We start from the raw sequence: 17,377 nt of genomic DNA, 5'->3' as shown, positions 1-17,377 counted from the left end.
CTTTACAATGGATGCTGATCAGTTCCTGGTCAAGTGACCTAAGACATGATTGTGTCAATCAAGAAAAACAGCCATGACAACAATAACACAAGCCCTGCTGGGCTAGGCTGCTGACTGGAAGGTACAGCTATGGTGACACAAACTTTCTTCCTCGGACGTCTCTAAAGAGATGGTTCTTTCTTGGTAATTGTCATGCGTTCATTTAAAAAGAAAAGGCCTTGCAACTTTCCAGGCACATACACACTTTCCTACGAAAATTAAATTGTTCACAAAATCACTATGCCCACTTTCAGAAAATAAGAGACAAATAACTGCTGAATTGGCTCTGGGAGGCTTACGTAACCTATATTTACAAGTGTTTTACTCTGAAGCAAGTAGCTGGGGAACTTAGTAAACATCTGCAAGAATACCCCAAAATTATTTTTGCCACTGCTATGTTAGTCTAGCTATCACAGAACTGCAGAATCAATCTGCTATCCACAAGAGCCCCAAACACCATCACATCAAAAGAACTGCAGATCTCAAAAACATCATAATTCAGAACTGTAGTCAAGAAAAGCATTAAATAAAAATCCACCATCACCAACCTTTGCTTGGGCTTCTGGTGCTGTCACCTTGACGACCTTATTGCGGTTTATCATTTGCTTCACCCATTTTTCTACTTGGACGTTGAATTTCATGAAAACCACGTAGCAAAAATAAGCTGTTAAGAGAAGCAAGCTTTCCCACCACATGATGACATTATCCAGGAAAAATATGATCAGCATGATCAAGTCAACAATGTAGAAAGACACGTCTCGAAAGAGCGGCCACCATGTCAGGTTTAAGATTTCTCTAGAAAACAGAGCACACATGCCAATAACAAAGAGGATGTTGAACACTGCTGAACCTACAATTGTGCCTATGCCAACGTTGCTGTGAGCGATAAATACCCCTATGAGAGATGTGAAAAGTTCTGGGGCTGACCCCCCTGCAGCCATGAAGGTGGCTCCAGCCACATCATCAGAGATGCCCAGTTTTTCAGTGATGACAGTCAAAGAAGGAACGAAGAACTCATCACAGACAATGGCTAAGGCTATGAACATGTAGATCATTCCAATGACATGCAGAACGATTGCACCTTTTCTTCTCTCCTCGAGGGAAAAGATGTCTTTCGGGTAGTCTCCTTGGGCATGATCTGTATTATTCTCAGCCTTGCCTTCCTTAGAAAGAGGTGGCTGTGGAGTATAATCCAGAATCTTGTCATTTAAATCTAAGAGAGTTCTCTGACGGTAACCCTGTGCTACCCTAGGGCCACTTACAACACTGGCCTCTCCTGTGCTCTGTGTATCTGTCTCAGAAAAGGCACTGATTGAAAATGAGACAGTGCTAATGGCTACCAGACCCATGAAAAGGCCTAAGATTCGAATTAACTTCAGTTTTTTCTTGACATTATAATGTCTTCTGCAGCCAGCCAGTGACTCATCCAAACACCATTTCTCTAGGGAAGTGATGGTGGTGCTTTGGTGCAGATCCATCCTGGGTCTTCTGGTGGATATGGTGATCTTCCAACTTTAGACTCAACCAGATGGTTCTTTCATACTTTTCCTTACTTTATAGTTAACGATGCTTGTGGGGCACTTTCACAATCAGGGATTCTTATGCTTCACAGGAAACTTTCATCATTTATGCTTAAATAAAAATAAAAACGAGAATAAGTAAATCATAAAATCATGTCTTTTTAATGAAAAGATCTTTGCAGATATGATAAAGTCCTGTCCTGCAGCTGTGCGATCTTGGGTAAGTTACGTAACTTCTCTGTGCCTCAGTTTCCTCATTTAAAATGGGGACAATTACGGTACCTACCACCCAGGATTGTTTTCAAGATGAGTAAAAACATATGTAGCACTTAGTATGGGATGTGGCACTTATGAAGATGTATGTATAAACCCAAATAAATATTTTGGTAAATCCAATGTTACGTGTAGAGAATGCAGATGTATGAATACAAATTTTACAGGTGAAAATCTATCAGATTATCTCATCTTAAATCATGTAACAACCTTCCAGTGCTATAAAGGTCCCACTTCTTTCAGGACTGTCTAGGTACTTGGCAACTAACAATTATTCATTGTTTTATTTTGGTCCAATTATATAATTCTCAGTTGTAGGCAACTTTTTCTGATTTAACCTATCATTTGGAAAGTGAGTGTTTCTTTAATTCAGTGACCTTTTTCTGCACACATAGTGATATCAGATCTTATTTTTCATAAAAAGTCTCTCCTTTATCAGATGTGGGAAAGCAGTCCTTTACAAATTTAAGTTTACAAAAAAATATTCTGGTGACATGCACAAGCTGTCTTCCCTAAACATCTAGACATTGTTTTCAGCGAAATCTTTTTTTTAAAAAAACAACCTTTAGTCATATTTAAAATAGGCAGCTTAGTAAGTCAAACAACTCCCAATGCAGTGAAATAACAAATAGGCTATTTCGAGAGACCACATGTGTATTTCATAAACAATACGCAATTTGTAGCAATACCTCTGTCCACAAAATCTGCCCAAAATAGCTCCACCACTGACTCTAATAGGTTAGATATCCAAAGCAGAGTTTTCTTTCTCTATCCCACGGAGGAGATGGGTAAAATAGCCAGACATGACAGCTGATATTCTGAAGAGTTCTCTTTTTAGTTTTTCTTTAAAAAGACTATTCTTTTCCATACCAACGATTTCATTTAGGAGGCAGTCGCCGAGATAATCTCAGGTGTAAAATAAGCTAATTAAACACACGCCACTTAAATACTGAGATTAGCTGGAGCTCAGGTTTTCAGAGCAAAGCAAGAGCACAAATCAATCCCGCTGAGTTGCTGCTACTCCTGAGATAACCCGAACCCATCACGGAGATTCCCAGCCGGCTGCGAACGTCAACGCTTAGCAGGAACGATTAAGCGATTCACAGCACTCAGGGGATTGTGTAAATGCCCGGCCCGGGCGACCAGCAGGGACAGATTCAACTCCCCGGGCGCAAAGTCATCTCCAGCCCGATCCTCGCTCCCCCTGCAAGCCCATCGCTCGTCTCCCCGGGAGCTGCCTCCGTAGGAGAAGTTCGCCCCCAGCCGCGCCCCAACTTTGCCTTGCGTGGTCCCAAACTTTCCCTGGTGGATTAATAGGAAAATAAATTTAAAGGACAGACGCCCCACCTGTGAGCTTGGAGCTGGGTTCCATTTGGTGAGGCGCTTGGCCCGCATCCCCCTGAGTCGTTTGTAGGTGGCTGGGGAAGGGAAGCGCCCATCTGCGCGTCTCCCCCGACGGCAGGCCCTGCCCCGCGCCCCCCATCCCAAGCCAAAAGCAAGGATAGGAGAGGCAGGGGCTCCAAATCCACGCCCCGGAGCAGAGAGAGTTGGCTAACTCCGAGCGGGGCCTGGGGCGCCCACATCCACGGCAGAGCCACCTGTGAGCCTGCAGAGCAGCAACGGTATGCGAGCAACCGGGACCCCGGGACGACCACCACCGCGGCTACAGCGGCAGGCGGGGCGCAGCCGCCTGCACTTACCAGGATAAGAAGGGAGGACGCGCACACAGCGGGGCCCCCGAGCGCGGCCCGCCGCTACAGTCCGCCGCCCTCTCCGGCCCTCCGCCTGCCCGCTCTGAGGCCCGGGCTCTGGCTCGCACTGGCTGCCGCTCTCGCCAGCCGGGGCTGGGTTCGGGAGGAGACTGAGCCGCTGTGAGCCCGGCGCTCCGAGTCTGGCGCTGCCCGGCCCCCGCCGGCCCCTCCCTCTGGGCTGTGCGCTGGGAGCGGGGCCGCGGCGCGCTCAGCTCCCGAGTCCTTTGCTCCACGCCTCCTGGGCGCAGAGGCGACGCTGGCAGCCGTCTCTTAGGAGATTTCTCCGCAGTGTGGACGGGGGTCAGGATTTGCAGGCGAGCAAGGGCAGAGAGGAGAAATCGTACAGGTCGGTGACGTGCCTAATTCACAAAGCCTGAAAGTGCTGTTAACTTTGGGGTCATCTTATGCTGGGCACCGCCTAATTATCTGCAAAAAGTGATAGCAGTCGCGCTTTTCTTTAGGAGGCGATGTGATGTGTAATGGTGGAAAAGACGTTCAGTGAAAAGGCACGGAGGCCTGCAGGACAGGCTGTTGGGGTCCAGAGTTTCTTGAGTGTTGGATTTGGATGCTTGGGACACTGCAGGGGCTTCAGTCTTGCAGGGTGACCTTTCATTTCATGGGTGATGGAAGTGAGACCCAAGACCCCGTGTCATTTTGAATCACTGACAGGCTTTGGCTTTTGGCCTTGGGATTTCCTGCCCAGTGCTCCTTCCTGTCCTGTCTGGAAAGCAAGATCCCCATGACCACAAGAAATAGAATCAGGGTTGTTGGGGATGAGAGACTAGAATCTGGGCCAAAGAATGGAAGACGGTGGTAAGGCAAATTGGTAGTGAGGGAACCCCTTTTACCCAACCCTGTGACCACCAGCAAAGCTGCCAAGAGGTACCCAACTCGTGAAGCTCTGAAAGCTTTGGCACATTTCCCCCTCTTCTTACCCTCCATCCTTCTGTTCTCTCCCCCATCCAAGAGGGTTTCTTCATGCCCTCCTTACGATGAGGGTAATGGGTATATCCTGAGAGCTCATGACCTCTGACTTAGAGTACAGCTCTGTAGTCAGGCCTCTGTGCCTGCTCATCAATAAGTAAAGGGAAGCCTAGGGAACTTAGAAATATTTTTCTTCCCCCCACCCCCCAATCAAAGCCAGGCATTCAAGACTCAACTTTTTTTGTTTTCTTTCTCCTTTTGCGACTGGATCTTGCTATGTTGCCCAAGCTTGTCTTGAATTCCTGGGCTCTAGCCATCCTCCAGCCTCAGACTCCCAAGTGCTTGCAGACTATAGGTGCCTGACTGAATTTTTTTATCTTTAACTTTTAATTTAGAAAATTTCAAACATATACAAATGTAAGAAAGTAGTATAATGAATCTCCATGGGGCCATCACCAGCTTGAACAATTATGAACTCATGGACAGTCATATTTCATCTATGCCCCTTTTTGCTGTGTCATCATTTTGAAGCAAATCCCAGAGCATCATATCATTTTATCTGTAAATATTTTCAGAAAGCAAGAAAACTATCAACTACCACTAGGATTGTGTCAAGAAGGGGACAATTCAAATAGGTTGTCACTGACCAAAGATGGGCTAATTGAGCATCAAAAAAAAAAAAAAAAAAAAAGATAATCGCAATTGTTTAAAACACATCAAACATGATTATATCTATTAATTGATAATATTTTAAAAACAACTGAACAGATTGATTGCTTGATGGTTGAGAGGGAACCAGCTCGTAATTTTCAAAACTGTTTTAGGAAAAGGAAAACAATTGTGCATTTGTTTTGCCTTTTCTATACAAAATGGACCTCTGGGTAACAAATTAGGCTTTATTTTTACCCTGCCTTTGTCTACTTTCCTAGTTTAACAATCCTATTCTTCCCTGAGGCAATAGGTGCCTCTGGCTACATGGGGTGCAGAGGGGAATATCATGCACAAAGTTCTGCTTAAAAGAAAATATTTTAACATAATTAAAAACATTATTTCTACAACCATGTCATACTGCTCCTACCAGGATCTTTTGTTGTTGTTTGTTTTTGTTTTTAAATTTTTATTTCAATAAGTTTTGGGGTACAAGTAGTTTTGGTTACATGAATAAGTTCTTTAGTGGTAAGTTCTGATATTTTAGTGTACCCATCACCTGGGCAGTGTGCACTATACCCAGTATGTAGTCTTTTATCTCTCACAACCCTCCTAATCTTTTCCCCGAAGCTCCCAAAGTGTATGATATCATTCTAGTGCCTTTGTGTCTTCATAGTTTAGCTCCTACTTTTAAGTGAGAACATAACGACATTTGATTTTCATTTCTGAGTAGAATAAAGGCCTCTAATTCCATCCAAGTTGCTGCAAAAGACATCATTTCTTTTTATGACTGAGTAGTATTCTGTGGCATATACCACATTTTTTTAATCCACTTGGTTGATAGGTACTTAGGTTGGTTATCTTTGCAATTGTTAATTGTGCTGCTATAAACAAACATGTGCTTGTGTCTTTTTCATATAATGACTTCTTTTCCTTTGGGTAGATACCCAGTAGTGGGATTGCTGGATCAAATAGTAGTTCTACTTTTAATTCTTTAAAAAAAATCTCCATATTGTTTTCCATAGTGGTTGTACTAGTTTACATTTCTACCAGCAGTGTAAAAGTGTTCCCTGTTCACCACATGCATGCCAATATCTATTGCTTTTTCACTTTTTAATTATGACCATTCTTGCAGGAGTAAAGTGGTGTCTTGTGTTTTTAATTTGCATTTCTCGGATAATTAGTGATTTTGAGCATTTTTCATGTTTGTTGGCTGTTTGTATATCTTCTTTTGAGAGTTGTCTATTCATGTCCTTTGCTCACTTTTTGATGGGATTATTTATGTTTTTCTTGATTTGTTTGAGTGCCTTGTAGATTCTGGATATTAGTCCTTTGTCAGATGCACAGATGATGAAGATTTTTTCCCACTCTCTGGGTCGTCTATTCACTCTTCTGATTATATCTTTTGCTGTGCAGAAGCTTTCTAATTAGGTCTCATTTACTTATTTTTGTTTTTATTGCATTTGCTTTTGGGGTCTTAGTCATGAATTCTTTGCCTAAGCCAATGGTCTAGGAGAGTTTTTCTTATGTTATCTTCTAGAATTTTTATGCTTTCAGGTTTTTCCCCTACAGCCCAGAGATGACCCTGAGTCTTGATTCAGTGAGAAGAGGAATGAGATCCAGATGAAGACTTCATGAGTCCATAGATTGTATTGGCTGGGATTTGCACTTGGTTGCATATAATAAAAATTCATTCTTGGTGATTAAACCAAACAAGAATTTATTTTTCTCATGGTAAAAAGAAGTCTGAAAGCAGACTGCCCAGGGTTTATAAAATAGCTTCAAGATGCTATCTGGGAACGCAGATCCTTTGATCTGTCTTTCTTAATGTATGGCTTTATCCTCATGGCTACAAAATGGTTTGTTCTTTTGGCATTACATCTGTGTTCTAGGCGGGAAGAAGGGAAAGAGTGAAGGGTGAAAGGCAGAAGGGCTCCTTGCTAGGCTTTGTCTTTTTATTTAGGAAGGGACTCTGTCAGTGCTTCACTTACATTTCACTGATCACGACTTGGTCACAAGACATAGCTGCAAGGGAGTGTAAACGGTATTTCAACTGGGCACATAGTCATCTTTTAGAAAATCAGGGCTCTCAGTAAGGGAGAAGGGGGAAATAAATGTTGTAGGAGGGACTAGAATTATTTGACACACAGTTCCAAAGCGTCTCAATGAGATCCATATTCGACTGAAGATTTGACAGTTGAGCAAGAACTTGCCAATTAATTGCCACAACAGTTGAGAAGGCTACACCTTCCATCCTGGTAGTAATGGAGAAAAGCAGGGCCTGTCATTTGTCCAAGTCACACTACATGGAAGCAGAGGAATTGAATAACAACTGTAGGTTTCCCAGATCCACAGAACTTATTGCCTAGTCATAAAGAAAGGGTAGCTTCAGGAGAAAATTTACTACCATCAAATGTTATTAAACAGGAGCATTTGCTAAGAGACTCAAGTAGATTAATCAATGGGTCTCTTTTTAGAAATCATTAAGGAGCTACTTCTTTATATTTGTAGATACTTGTATAAGTATAAACATTAGTTGGCATCATATTTACCCTTCTATTAGCTGTAAGATTGGTTTTAACATATAGTTTATAGGAGTCACTGGTATTACCAGTTAAGAACAATGGGCTCTTTTCGTTTTGAAGAGGAGGCTTTCAAAAATCAGTAATGAATTTTAAAAATCACTAGGTCATACCTAAGCTAATAAAGGATTTTTAATATAAAACTGCCAAAGGGGTGCTAGTTAATAGTTTTGCTAAGCACCCATATAATTTTCACATAGCTATCTAGGATGGCATGATTTAAAATAGGGTTAGGAATATCCCCTTGCCCCATCTGAAATAACATCCCCAGGGGGCCACTGTGTCTACAATTCTACCATTAGAAATTCATTGCTTTGGCTTTATATTTTATAACTTCAGGAATTTTTAAAGAAGCAAGTAGCTCTGGAGTCATAGTAATGATTAGCAATTTTTTATTGTTTTTGACTTGACATTCAGTCTCAAGGGAAAAAAATTCTAGTAAACTGCCACGAGCAGAAGGTGAAAGAGATGGTTGAGGGCCAGGTGTGGTGGCTCACGCCTGTAATCCCAGCACTTTGGGAGGCTGAGGTGGATCACCTGAGGTCAGGAGTTTGAGACCAACCTGGCCAACATGGTGAAACGCTGTCTCTACTAAAAAAAAAAAAAAGCTGGGTGTGGTGGCAGGTGCCTGTAATCCCAGTTACTTGGGAGGTTGAGGTAGGAGAATCACTTGAACCTGGGAGGCGGAGGTTGCAGTGAGCCGAGACAGCACCATTGTACTCCAGCCTGGGAAACAAGAACAAAACTCCATTTCAAAAAAAAAAAAAAGGATAGCTGAGTCAGAAAGTTGTGGGCAACCCAGGGACAAAATAAAGTACAGTACTCATACTTACTTTGTTAATCATTTCTTTCTTCATTCTCTCCACATGTACCACCTTTTTTCTGACTTTTATTAAAATCTCTAGCTTTTCTGTTATTAAAATTGCAGGCAATCAGCACACTTATGAAGTATTCAATGTGCACAAAACCAGTAGTTCCAAACCTTGACTTTAGCTAAACAAAAGAACTGGGGATATTTTTAAAAGACTCCTGACAATGACCCTCACTCTCCTCCCATTACTGTGAGCCCTGTGAGAACAAAGAGTCAGTATCATGCATTTCTCAGCATCTAGCCCTGTGCTTGGCATTTTGGCTAATACATATCTGTGGAGTGAATTAAGATGATGGCAAGTACAGTTACTTAAAGGAAGGTGAGTCAATCAGGAGGATGTAGGTTATGCTATGGTAACAAAAAGTTCAAAAATCACAGTGGCTTAAAACAAGGTTTTTGTTTCTCACTTGTGCTACCTGTCCTTTGTGAAGTTTGCTGTGTCATCCTAACTCCTAACCCCAAGCTGGTCACTATCTAGAGCACTGCCATTTGCTGTTGCAGAGAGAAAAGATACATGGCAAACCTAGAACTTGCTTTTAAAGCTTCAGCTTGGAAGTGATGCATCACTGCTGCTAGTATCTCATGGACTGAAGCAAATCAGATGGTCATATCTATTTTCAAGGGAGCAAGAAAGTGCAGTTGCATTGTGTGCTTCAGAGAAGGATGGAAAGATTTGGTGATTATCAATAATAACTACCACAATGGGCATCAGTGGTGGAAAAAGGGAACTGATATGTTACACACCTACCATGAACTAGAGTGTTTGCTAATCTCTTTTCAATCTCATGAGTTTTATCACTATTATTATCCACAGATGAAGAAACTGAGGCTCAATGAGGTTAAGTAGCTTGCCCAATATCAAACAGCTCCATTTGAATCCAATAATGGCTCCAAAGCCCGAGTTCTACTATACCTCATAGTATATGATAGTCCCTGCCTAACTAAGAGTTAGTTGCATTTTTCCTGCTGAGATTATATGCTTAGAACCTATGGATTTCTTCTACCAACAGCCCGTCAACAATCAAGGATAGTTGTCTACTTCCTAAGAGGATCTGCTTTACTTATTTAAAAAAATCACAGATATAAATATCAAAATATCCTGATGTTCTTTAAGAAATGTTCTCCTCAGGCCTCTCAACCTGGACTGATTTTGTTTTCCTTTGCATTTGGCTCATTTTTTGTCTGGTGGCTTTCCTTTTCGGTTCAATGAGAACCATAAAAGCAGAAAAAAATTTCTGTGGGATTGAGGGATGAAAGTGCAGGCTTCTTTGCTTTTGACGGAGATTTCTACAACAGCACTTAAGGCCAACCCCCACATGATTGCTCTTTCTTCTTTTCTTATTCACTTACGAGGTGAGAAGAGATGAATGCCTATTATTTTTACATTAGGAACAGGAATTTTTCTGACCTTAAATGCCCAGGAAGCCCTGAAATTAAGCTTCTCTTTGCAATACCAGCTCAGCTTCATTGCTCCTGAGCACCAAGACAGGTTATAACCATTATCCTAAGTGAATTAATGCAGGAACAGAAAACCAATACCACATGTTCTCACTTATAAGTGGGAACTAAACATCAGGTACACAGGGACACAAAGAAGGGAGCAATAAACATGGAGGCCTACTTGAGGGGGAAGGGTGGGAGAAGGGTGAGGATTACTGATTACCTGGGTGACAAAATTATCTGTACATCAAACCCCTGTGACATGCAATTACCAGTGTAACAAACCTGCATGTTTACCTCTGGAACCTAAAAGTTGGAAAGTTAAAAAAAAAAAAAAAAAAAAAGCCACAGTGTGAGGTCTCCAAGGGCAGAAGTGTGGTCTGTCCATTTCATCAAGGGACTTGGAGTCTCAACCCTTGGCTACTATTCCTACTGATTCCAGCAGGGACTTCCTGAGAGTCCCCCAGGGTGCTTCCGTGTCTCTCAGAGCCACATCAGTAAGGAAATAAGGATAAATAATACTGGTAAAGGAGGCATGCTGGAGAAGAGGATACAAAGGCAGGACAGCCCACTCGGAAAGCAAGCAAGGAGCATTGCTCTTTATGACTGAAAAAAAAAATTGTGCTCCTGCTGCCTTCTTTCTTAAGCTAGACTCTACCTATTTCTGGTTCAGAATTTCAACATAAAATAAAGCTTAAAATACTGGGAAAGAGGAGCCATGTGCCTTGAGCCTCAAACATAGGACAAGCCAGAAGGAAGGTGCTACTGTGTCTATGGTTTCTGAATACTGAACTAAAATACTTGTTTTATTCAATTCATAAAATTGAAAGGAATGTCACTATTTTCCCAGCTCGGTTGTGGAGAGGGGTCTCAAGTTGTTCAGCTGGAACAAAGCTTCCTCCATCTCTTCCATACAGTATGTACATATGTGGTGGGTGTAGTGGGCTGGGGGGTATCCCTCAGCATCCTGACACTGTGTGAGCAGGCACCCCCCCACCACCACCCCCTGGCCCAATGCCGGGATTCAGGTAATAAGCCTGTTTGGGGTTCATGCCCACCATTCTCCAAATTGGCCTTTCTTAGTAACAACAGTGACAGTTCCTCTCCACTTGCCTCTCTCTTTGCTCATCTCTCAATTTGTTTGAAGCCAAGATAGGAAGACAGGTGACATATATTGAACCCCTCAAATACTCCAAATTTATATTGAAAAACTGTAAGTCTTTCTCCCTGAAACTTCTGCTTTCTGGTCTCTAGAAAGAACCATATTCAAAGGTTTTAGCTGTTTTGTTTTTTAAAGTTTTTTTTCCTGGTACTTAGGACCATCTTTCAAAGTAATGGGGTCACTTTCCTGTCTCTTGATTTTTCTGATTTTGATGTTAGCTACTAAATTCTTATCAGGGAAGAGGTGGATTTCTTCCTCTCACAATATTCTCCCCCCTCCCTCTCTGAAGCCTCCATCTCACCATATTCCCTCTTCCATTCTTCCCATATAGTTATATTACCACTTGGAATACATTAATAGTCACCATTTACATCCTATAATTATGTAACTATGCGGCATATCCACAATAGCAAAGAGTTGGAACCAACCCAAATGTCCAACAATGATAGACTGGATTAAGAAAATGTGGCACATATACACCATGGAATACTATGCAGCCATAAAAAATGATGAGTTCATGTCCTTTGTAGGGACATGGATGAAGCTGGAAACCATCATTCTCAGCAAACTATTGCAAGGACAAAAAAACAAACACCGCATGTTCTCACTCATAGGTGGGAATTGAACGGTGAGAACTCATGGACACAGGAAGGGGAACATCACACACCAGGGCCTGTTGTGGGGTGGGGGGGGGGGGGAAGGGATAGCATTAGGAGATATGCCTAATGTTAAATGACGAGTTAATGGGTGCAGCACACCAACATGGCACATGTATACATATGTAACTAACCTGCATGTTGTGCACATGTACCCTAAAACTTAAAGTATAAAAAAAAGAATCAGTTGAGCTGCATAGTATACTAATTCACCCCAAACTCTCTGATATAACTGTTCATTTCCCCTCACTGTTTTCAAACATGTCAGTTGAACTTCCTGTTTCTTGTTTCTTCCTTGACAGCCCATGCCCAAGTTTTACGTCTCCCACATGGTACTCATTCTAGGAATTATCTGTGCCTCTTCTTTGTGTTAAAAACCCTGTGTCCTGAAGTCTCTTTCTTGTTTACTCCTTTGCTTTTCGGAGCACAGCCTCCAGTATCTTCCCCAGAATGGGGCACAGGAGGAAAATGTTTGAATCCTTGTGTGTGTTTGATGTCTTTATCCAACTCCCATACTCTATTTTCAAAGTATGGCTTTGTGAAAATCTAGGTTAGAAATCGTCTTCCTTTCTTATTTTTGAGGCAATCCTTTCTTCACTGTATTTGACATTTCATTATTTCTGTAGAGAAGCCTGATGTCATTTGAATTCCTGGTCCTTTTTGATGGAATCTATTTTTTCTTTTGAGAAGATCTTTAAGTTTATTACTTGCAGTGTTCTATATCTTGATGATAATGTACCTTGGAGCAGATCTTTTCTCATTCATTATTCTCTGCCTAGAAACTCATAAATATCTGGGAAACTTGTTTTGTGTATATTTAAAAAGTTTTTCTTCTCTCCATTTCTTTTTCTTTTTTGGAATCTCTATTATTTTGATATTTACCTTCCTTGCCTAGTCCTCTAATTAAGGCTTTATCTTTTCTCCATTTTCTATTCATCAACTTTATCATTTAACTCTTCTCTTGGTAAAAAGTCCTCACATTTTTAACTTTAAAGAAGTTCTATCTTATTCTTTGCATATTTCTATTACAGTTTCCCATTTTTATTTCATAGGTCTAGTAGCTTCTCTTATGTCTCTGACATAATGTAAGTTTCATGAGGTATAAACTATTTGGTTTGTTCATTACTTTATGTTGAATGCCTAGAACAATGAGTGCCTACTGTAGTAGGTGTTCGATAAGTATCTTTGAATTAATGAGACTGTTTACTGTAGCTTATTGTGTATTTTCTTCTGCTCCCTGAAGTTTCTGTTTCCCACAAGTTCCTTTTTACTATATTTGTTCTGGCCTGGTTTTCATATCACAGGCCTTTCTAAAATATCTGGTGATCTTTGGTGTCTGTTAATTACAAATCAGGCATTAAAATGCTAATGAAAGCTCTTGCTTGGATGTGACCTGCCAAGTAGAGGTCTTTACTGTAGAGTAATCAAGTGAGGATGCAACCATTTCATTGCCAGAAACACATGTCAGTATCTGTGCATAATTTCTCTTAGGCTGATCAATTTCCCCAGAGTGGGTTCTCTAAGCTCTTCTCTGAAGTATTTGTGTTTGGCTGCCAGCAGTATGACAGTCGAGCTAAAAAAGAGGCTGGGGGACTTTTATTATTCACTTTATACATTTTAAGGTAGCTTACCCTTATCTTCAGCTTTGCCTGATGTCCTAGAACAACTCTGGCTTAGCTTCTACAGAGAATCAACCTCCCTCTTTTTGCCAGGGCAGGAAGGGGCAGTCTCCTGGCCATAAAGGATGGGGAACGGTGTTTGCAGATATAATTGCACCTTTAAGATTTTCAGTCAAGCTTCTTATTTTCAGCCCCTTCTTGTGCCTCTGCTCTATTGGTTTTCTATTGTAGGCTGTAACAAATTACCATAACCTTTGTGTTTCAAAACAACATACATTTATTATCTTACAGTTCATTAGGTCAGAAGTCTTGTATACGCGAGTTCTTTCCTGGAGACTGTATCATGTTTATATAGAATTGGATTTTATTTTTTAATCTGAGATTAAATTTCACTTAATAAACTAGTTTATTCATTCTAGTTGCTTGAATTATGTTTTATCTAAAATTTGTCATCTCATTTGATATTTGTGTTTTTAATGCTTCATCATTTTCTTTCATTTGTTCTTTTATATAATAAATTACACTTATATTTGCTGACTTGTCAATGTTAGTAGTATTGATTTGTTGCTAAAAACAAGGCCATTTATGAACTTAACATTCTTTCTTAAAATTCCTTTCCCAACTTTATAGAACAAAATAATTCCTACAGCCATAGTTAGCCTTAGTCCTTTACTGAATAAGTTGCATACTCCATCTACTTCTTCCAAAATATGATTTTCTTACTTGTACAATTTTTATATTAATTCATACCTTGGTTAGCTGGATTTAATTACCAAGTCATTTTTACAAAGAGGGCCTAAGAGTGAGATCTTTAATGTTGATAAATCTTTCCATTGCTTTCATATATGAACAATAAGTTTGATCAAATCCTTTATAACACACACACACACACACACACACACACACACACACCCCTGGAAATTGCAGATACTGTTCCACTGACTCTGTCACCTGGTTTGCTAATGTAGAGAAACATGTATCCATAATTTTTTTACTTGCTTTATCTGCTCATATGCATGAAGTATTCTTCTTATCTTTGAAGTTCTGTAACACAAATGGCAAGTCTCAGTGAAGATCTATAGCTATAGCTATTTATACCTCTCTCTACTTTTTCTCAAATAAGGTATGCCCTTTCTTTCTGAATCTTTATTTCTGGTTAAAAAATATGACTTTTTTTCTGTTTCTAGTTGTATCATCTTCTTTGGGAATAATTACAATTATGCACATATCACCTTTCCATCCTCTGTAGCATCTCCTCCCTCATTTTCATCTTCTTGTTGTATTTCATTTCATTTTATTTCATGGGATTTTCAAAGAAAGCTTCTACACTATTCTACTAATTCTTTTTAAGAATAGGTTTTATTCTATTTCTTGCTGTTGCTAATGGTAGTTTTATTTCTACTGTTTCTATTGGTTTTCTTATATTCAATTTCTTTTTTCAACTCTTCTAACTCATGCTTTTTCCCCCTACTATCTTATTTCTCCAGTTTTATCTTTCATTAATTCTCTTAGCTTTTTTTATTTTATCTACTTAGAAAAAGCCCTTGTCATTTTTATTTCTGAGAGAAAACACTTTGCTGAAGTATTTGCCTGATACACTTTTTCTGTTTCCTAAAGTAATTCTTCTTCTGTATATGATTTATCTGCCTTCTGCATGTGATGTTTCTTTCAACTCCTGCCACGTTCTATGTTTATCTATTTGGTAGAATCCATATTGTGTCCTTTACTCACTCATCTTTTACTGTGGTAAGTTCTCTACATGCCTGCACTTAGCTTATGAAGTTTGGAGAGGAATGGGAGGTAAGAAATGAGGCGGAGTCATTTGAAATACCTGTCAGCTTAAAATCAGCTTAAAACCACAGATAACATAAAACCTATAGATCCTCTGCATGAGCCAGATCTCGCCTTAACTTTTAGCCTCCTCTAACTGCAGTGAGAAAGTACATCTAGACCAGCTCACAGCATGGCTCATAATGAGGGCTAATAGATTGCATATGTTTTGTGTTTAATAATTTGGTGTTTATTTCTATTCAGTCCACTTTGGTCACCACTATAAATATGCTTAATACTCTCCCCTCTCTCCATCATTCTCTGTTTTTTTAATTGGTATATTAGTTTCTTTGGGCTGCCTCAACAAATGACCACAAACTTGGTGGCATCGGACAACAGAAATTTATTCCCTCACAGTTCTGGAGGCTAGGAATCTGAAATCAAGCATGGTTAAGGCTCCAGCGGAGAATCCTTCATTGTCTCTTTCTAGCTTCCATGGCTCCCAGAAATTCTTGGCATTCCTGGATTTGTGGCTGCATCATTGCAGTCTCTGCCATCTTCTTCATATGGCTTTCTTTTCTGTGTATCTCTCTCTATTCTCTTCTTATAAAGACACTAGTCATTGGATTTAGAGCCCACTGTAAATCTAGGATGATTTCTAAATTTGGAGTAGATCATTTTCTGAGGTTTCAGGTGGGCATGAATGTGGAAGGCATTTTTCAACCCACTACTTGTGGAATAGAAGTCCAGGTCTGAGAAAATAATATGTTGTGCCCACATTCTGACCCCTGTAGCCTTGTCAATCCATGATGAGAAAGTGAGGCCCCAAGGTATAGCCTCTCCTACTCTATTAGTCTGTATCTTCACTTTTTGTTGTTGCAAGCAAGAAATTAGATTTCTCTTGCCTTATCGCTTATTTTGAGGGAATATTATTGAGCTCTGGAACTTTATTACTTTTTAAAAAATTCAATTTGTCCAAATATCATTGTACTTTGCAAAAATTCTTTCTGTTAGTTACAAATAGAGCCATTTCTTGGGTTAATTGTGTATGGAATTTCCTTCACTGTATGATTTTGTCTTATTGTTGATTTGGAGGCACTTTTATGAGGTGAGTGGGAAAAACATGTATTATACAGTACTACTACATTTACTGAGACTACCTTTTTTTTTCAAAAGGCTGCCTAATATTTTATCTCACATATGAATCATAATTTATTTAGCAATTCCCCTATTACCCTATTGTTGTTTTCCAGTTATAAATAATGATGTAATGGACATAATTATGCATGTATCTCAGTGTGGAAAGATTCTCTTGTTTCCTTTGGAGTATGTTTCTTGCTTCTGGGAACTATCTGGGAATTAATCTGTGTCTCTCTTTCATGAGTGGGATGGAGAGGATGAGTCTTCTCTGCTGATGTTCTCCCATAGATCACTCTACTTCTCTCAATAACCAGTGGTGAGTTTACCTTATATGTAATCCACAGGGAGGGCCAATGGGCCTCCAGCCTTGTCTTGGCTAAAGTCCATAGCGAAAGTATTCTTACCAGGGGGTCCTTGCTCCCAGAGCTTCCAAGATGGTGGCAGGCTGCTTCCAAAATGGGGGTGGGCCACTTCCAAGATGGTGGCAAGCCTCGTGTTCTCTGACCTGGGGTTCTTGGTCTCACGGATTCCAAGGAATGGAATCTTGGGCCATGCGGTGAGTGTCATAGCTCATTTAGAAGCCCTGGGTCACAGAAGAGAACCGTGGAACCCAGTGACTAGTGTTCAGCTCGATTAGGAGGAACCCAGGCACTTAGCTGTGCAGGAACAATGGCAAGCCTTTAGCCGGATTGGGAGTGGCAGTGGGTGCCTCGCTGGTTCAGGAGCACGGCGGACACCCTGCTGGATCCCGAGGGATGGAAGTCAGCGGCAGGTCTGCGATGGCAGCAAACAGCAGTGGTGGATGGCGAGTGAAAGCTCAGCTTGAGTCGTAACAAATACGGACCAGAAGAGTGTAGTTGCAAGATTTAATAGAGTGAAAACAGAGCTCCCATACAAAGGGAGGGGACCCAAAGAGGGTAGCCGTTGCCAGCTCAAATTCCTGGGTTTATATCCTGATCATTGTCCCTCCCACTGTGCTCTC

At 40.7% G+C, this 17,377-nt stretch overlaps 1 protein-coding gene across 5 annotated transcripts in view; it reads right to left on the bottom strand.

Moving 5' to 3' along the window:
- The window catches only part of SLC24A2 (solute carrier family 24 member 2), a 275,941-nt gene extending 259,008 nt beyond the window's left edge, over positions 1-16,933 (bottom strand). Inside the window, exons 1-2 of one of the 5 annotated variants that reach the window (XM_058432002.1) lie at positions 16,800-16,933; positions 588-1,670 (exon numbers count right to left, since the gene is read on the bottom strand). In XM_058432002.1, coding sequence (XP_058287985.1) covers positions 588-1,517 — 930 coding nt within the window. In that variant the 5' untranslated portion in view covers positions 1,518-1,670; positions 16,800-16,933. Of the gene's footprint in view, positions 1-587; positions 1,671-3,532; positions 4,015-14,397; positions 14,530-16,799 lie in introns of those variants that run through there. The other 4 variants (XM_058432003.1, XM_058432004.1, XM_032139770.2 and 1 more) reach the window with 4 other exon arrangements.
- Positions 16,934-17,377: the final 444 nt, after the last annotated feature.

The sequence above is a fragment of the Hylobates moloch genome, unplaced genomic scaffold (assembly GCF_009828535.3).
Source record: "Hylobates moloch isolate HMO894 unplaced genomic scaffold, HMol_V3 SCAFFOLD_19, whole genome shotgun sequence".
NCBI lineage: Eukaryota > Metazoa > Chordata > Mammalia > Primates > Hylobatidae > Hylobates > Hylobates moloch.
The sequence above is the reverse complement of the archived record's forward strand: the minus strand, read 5'-3'. Positions and strand labels throughout refer to the sequence as shown.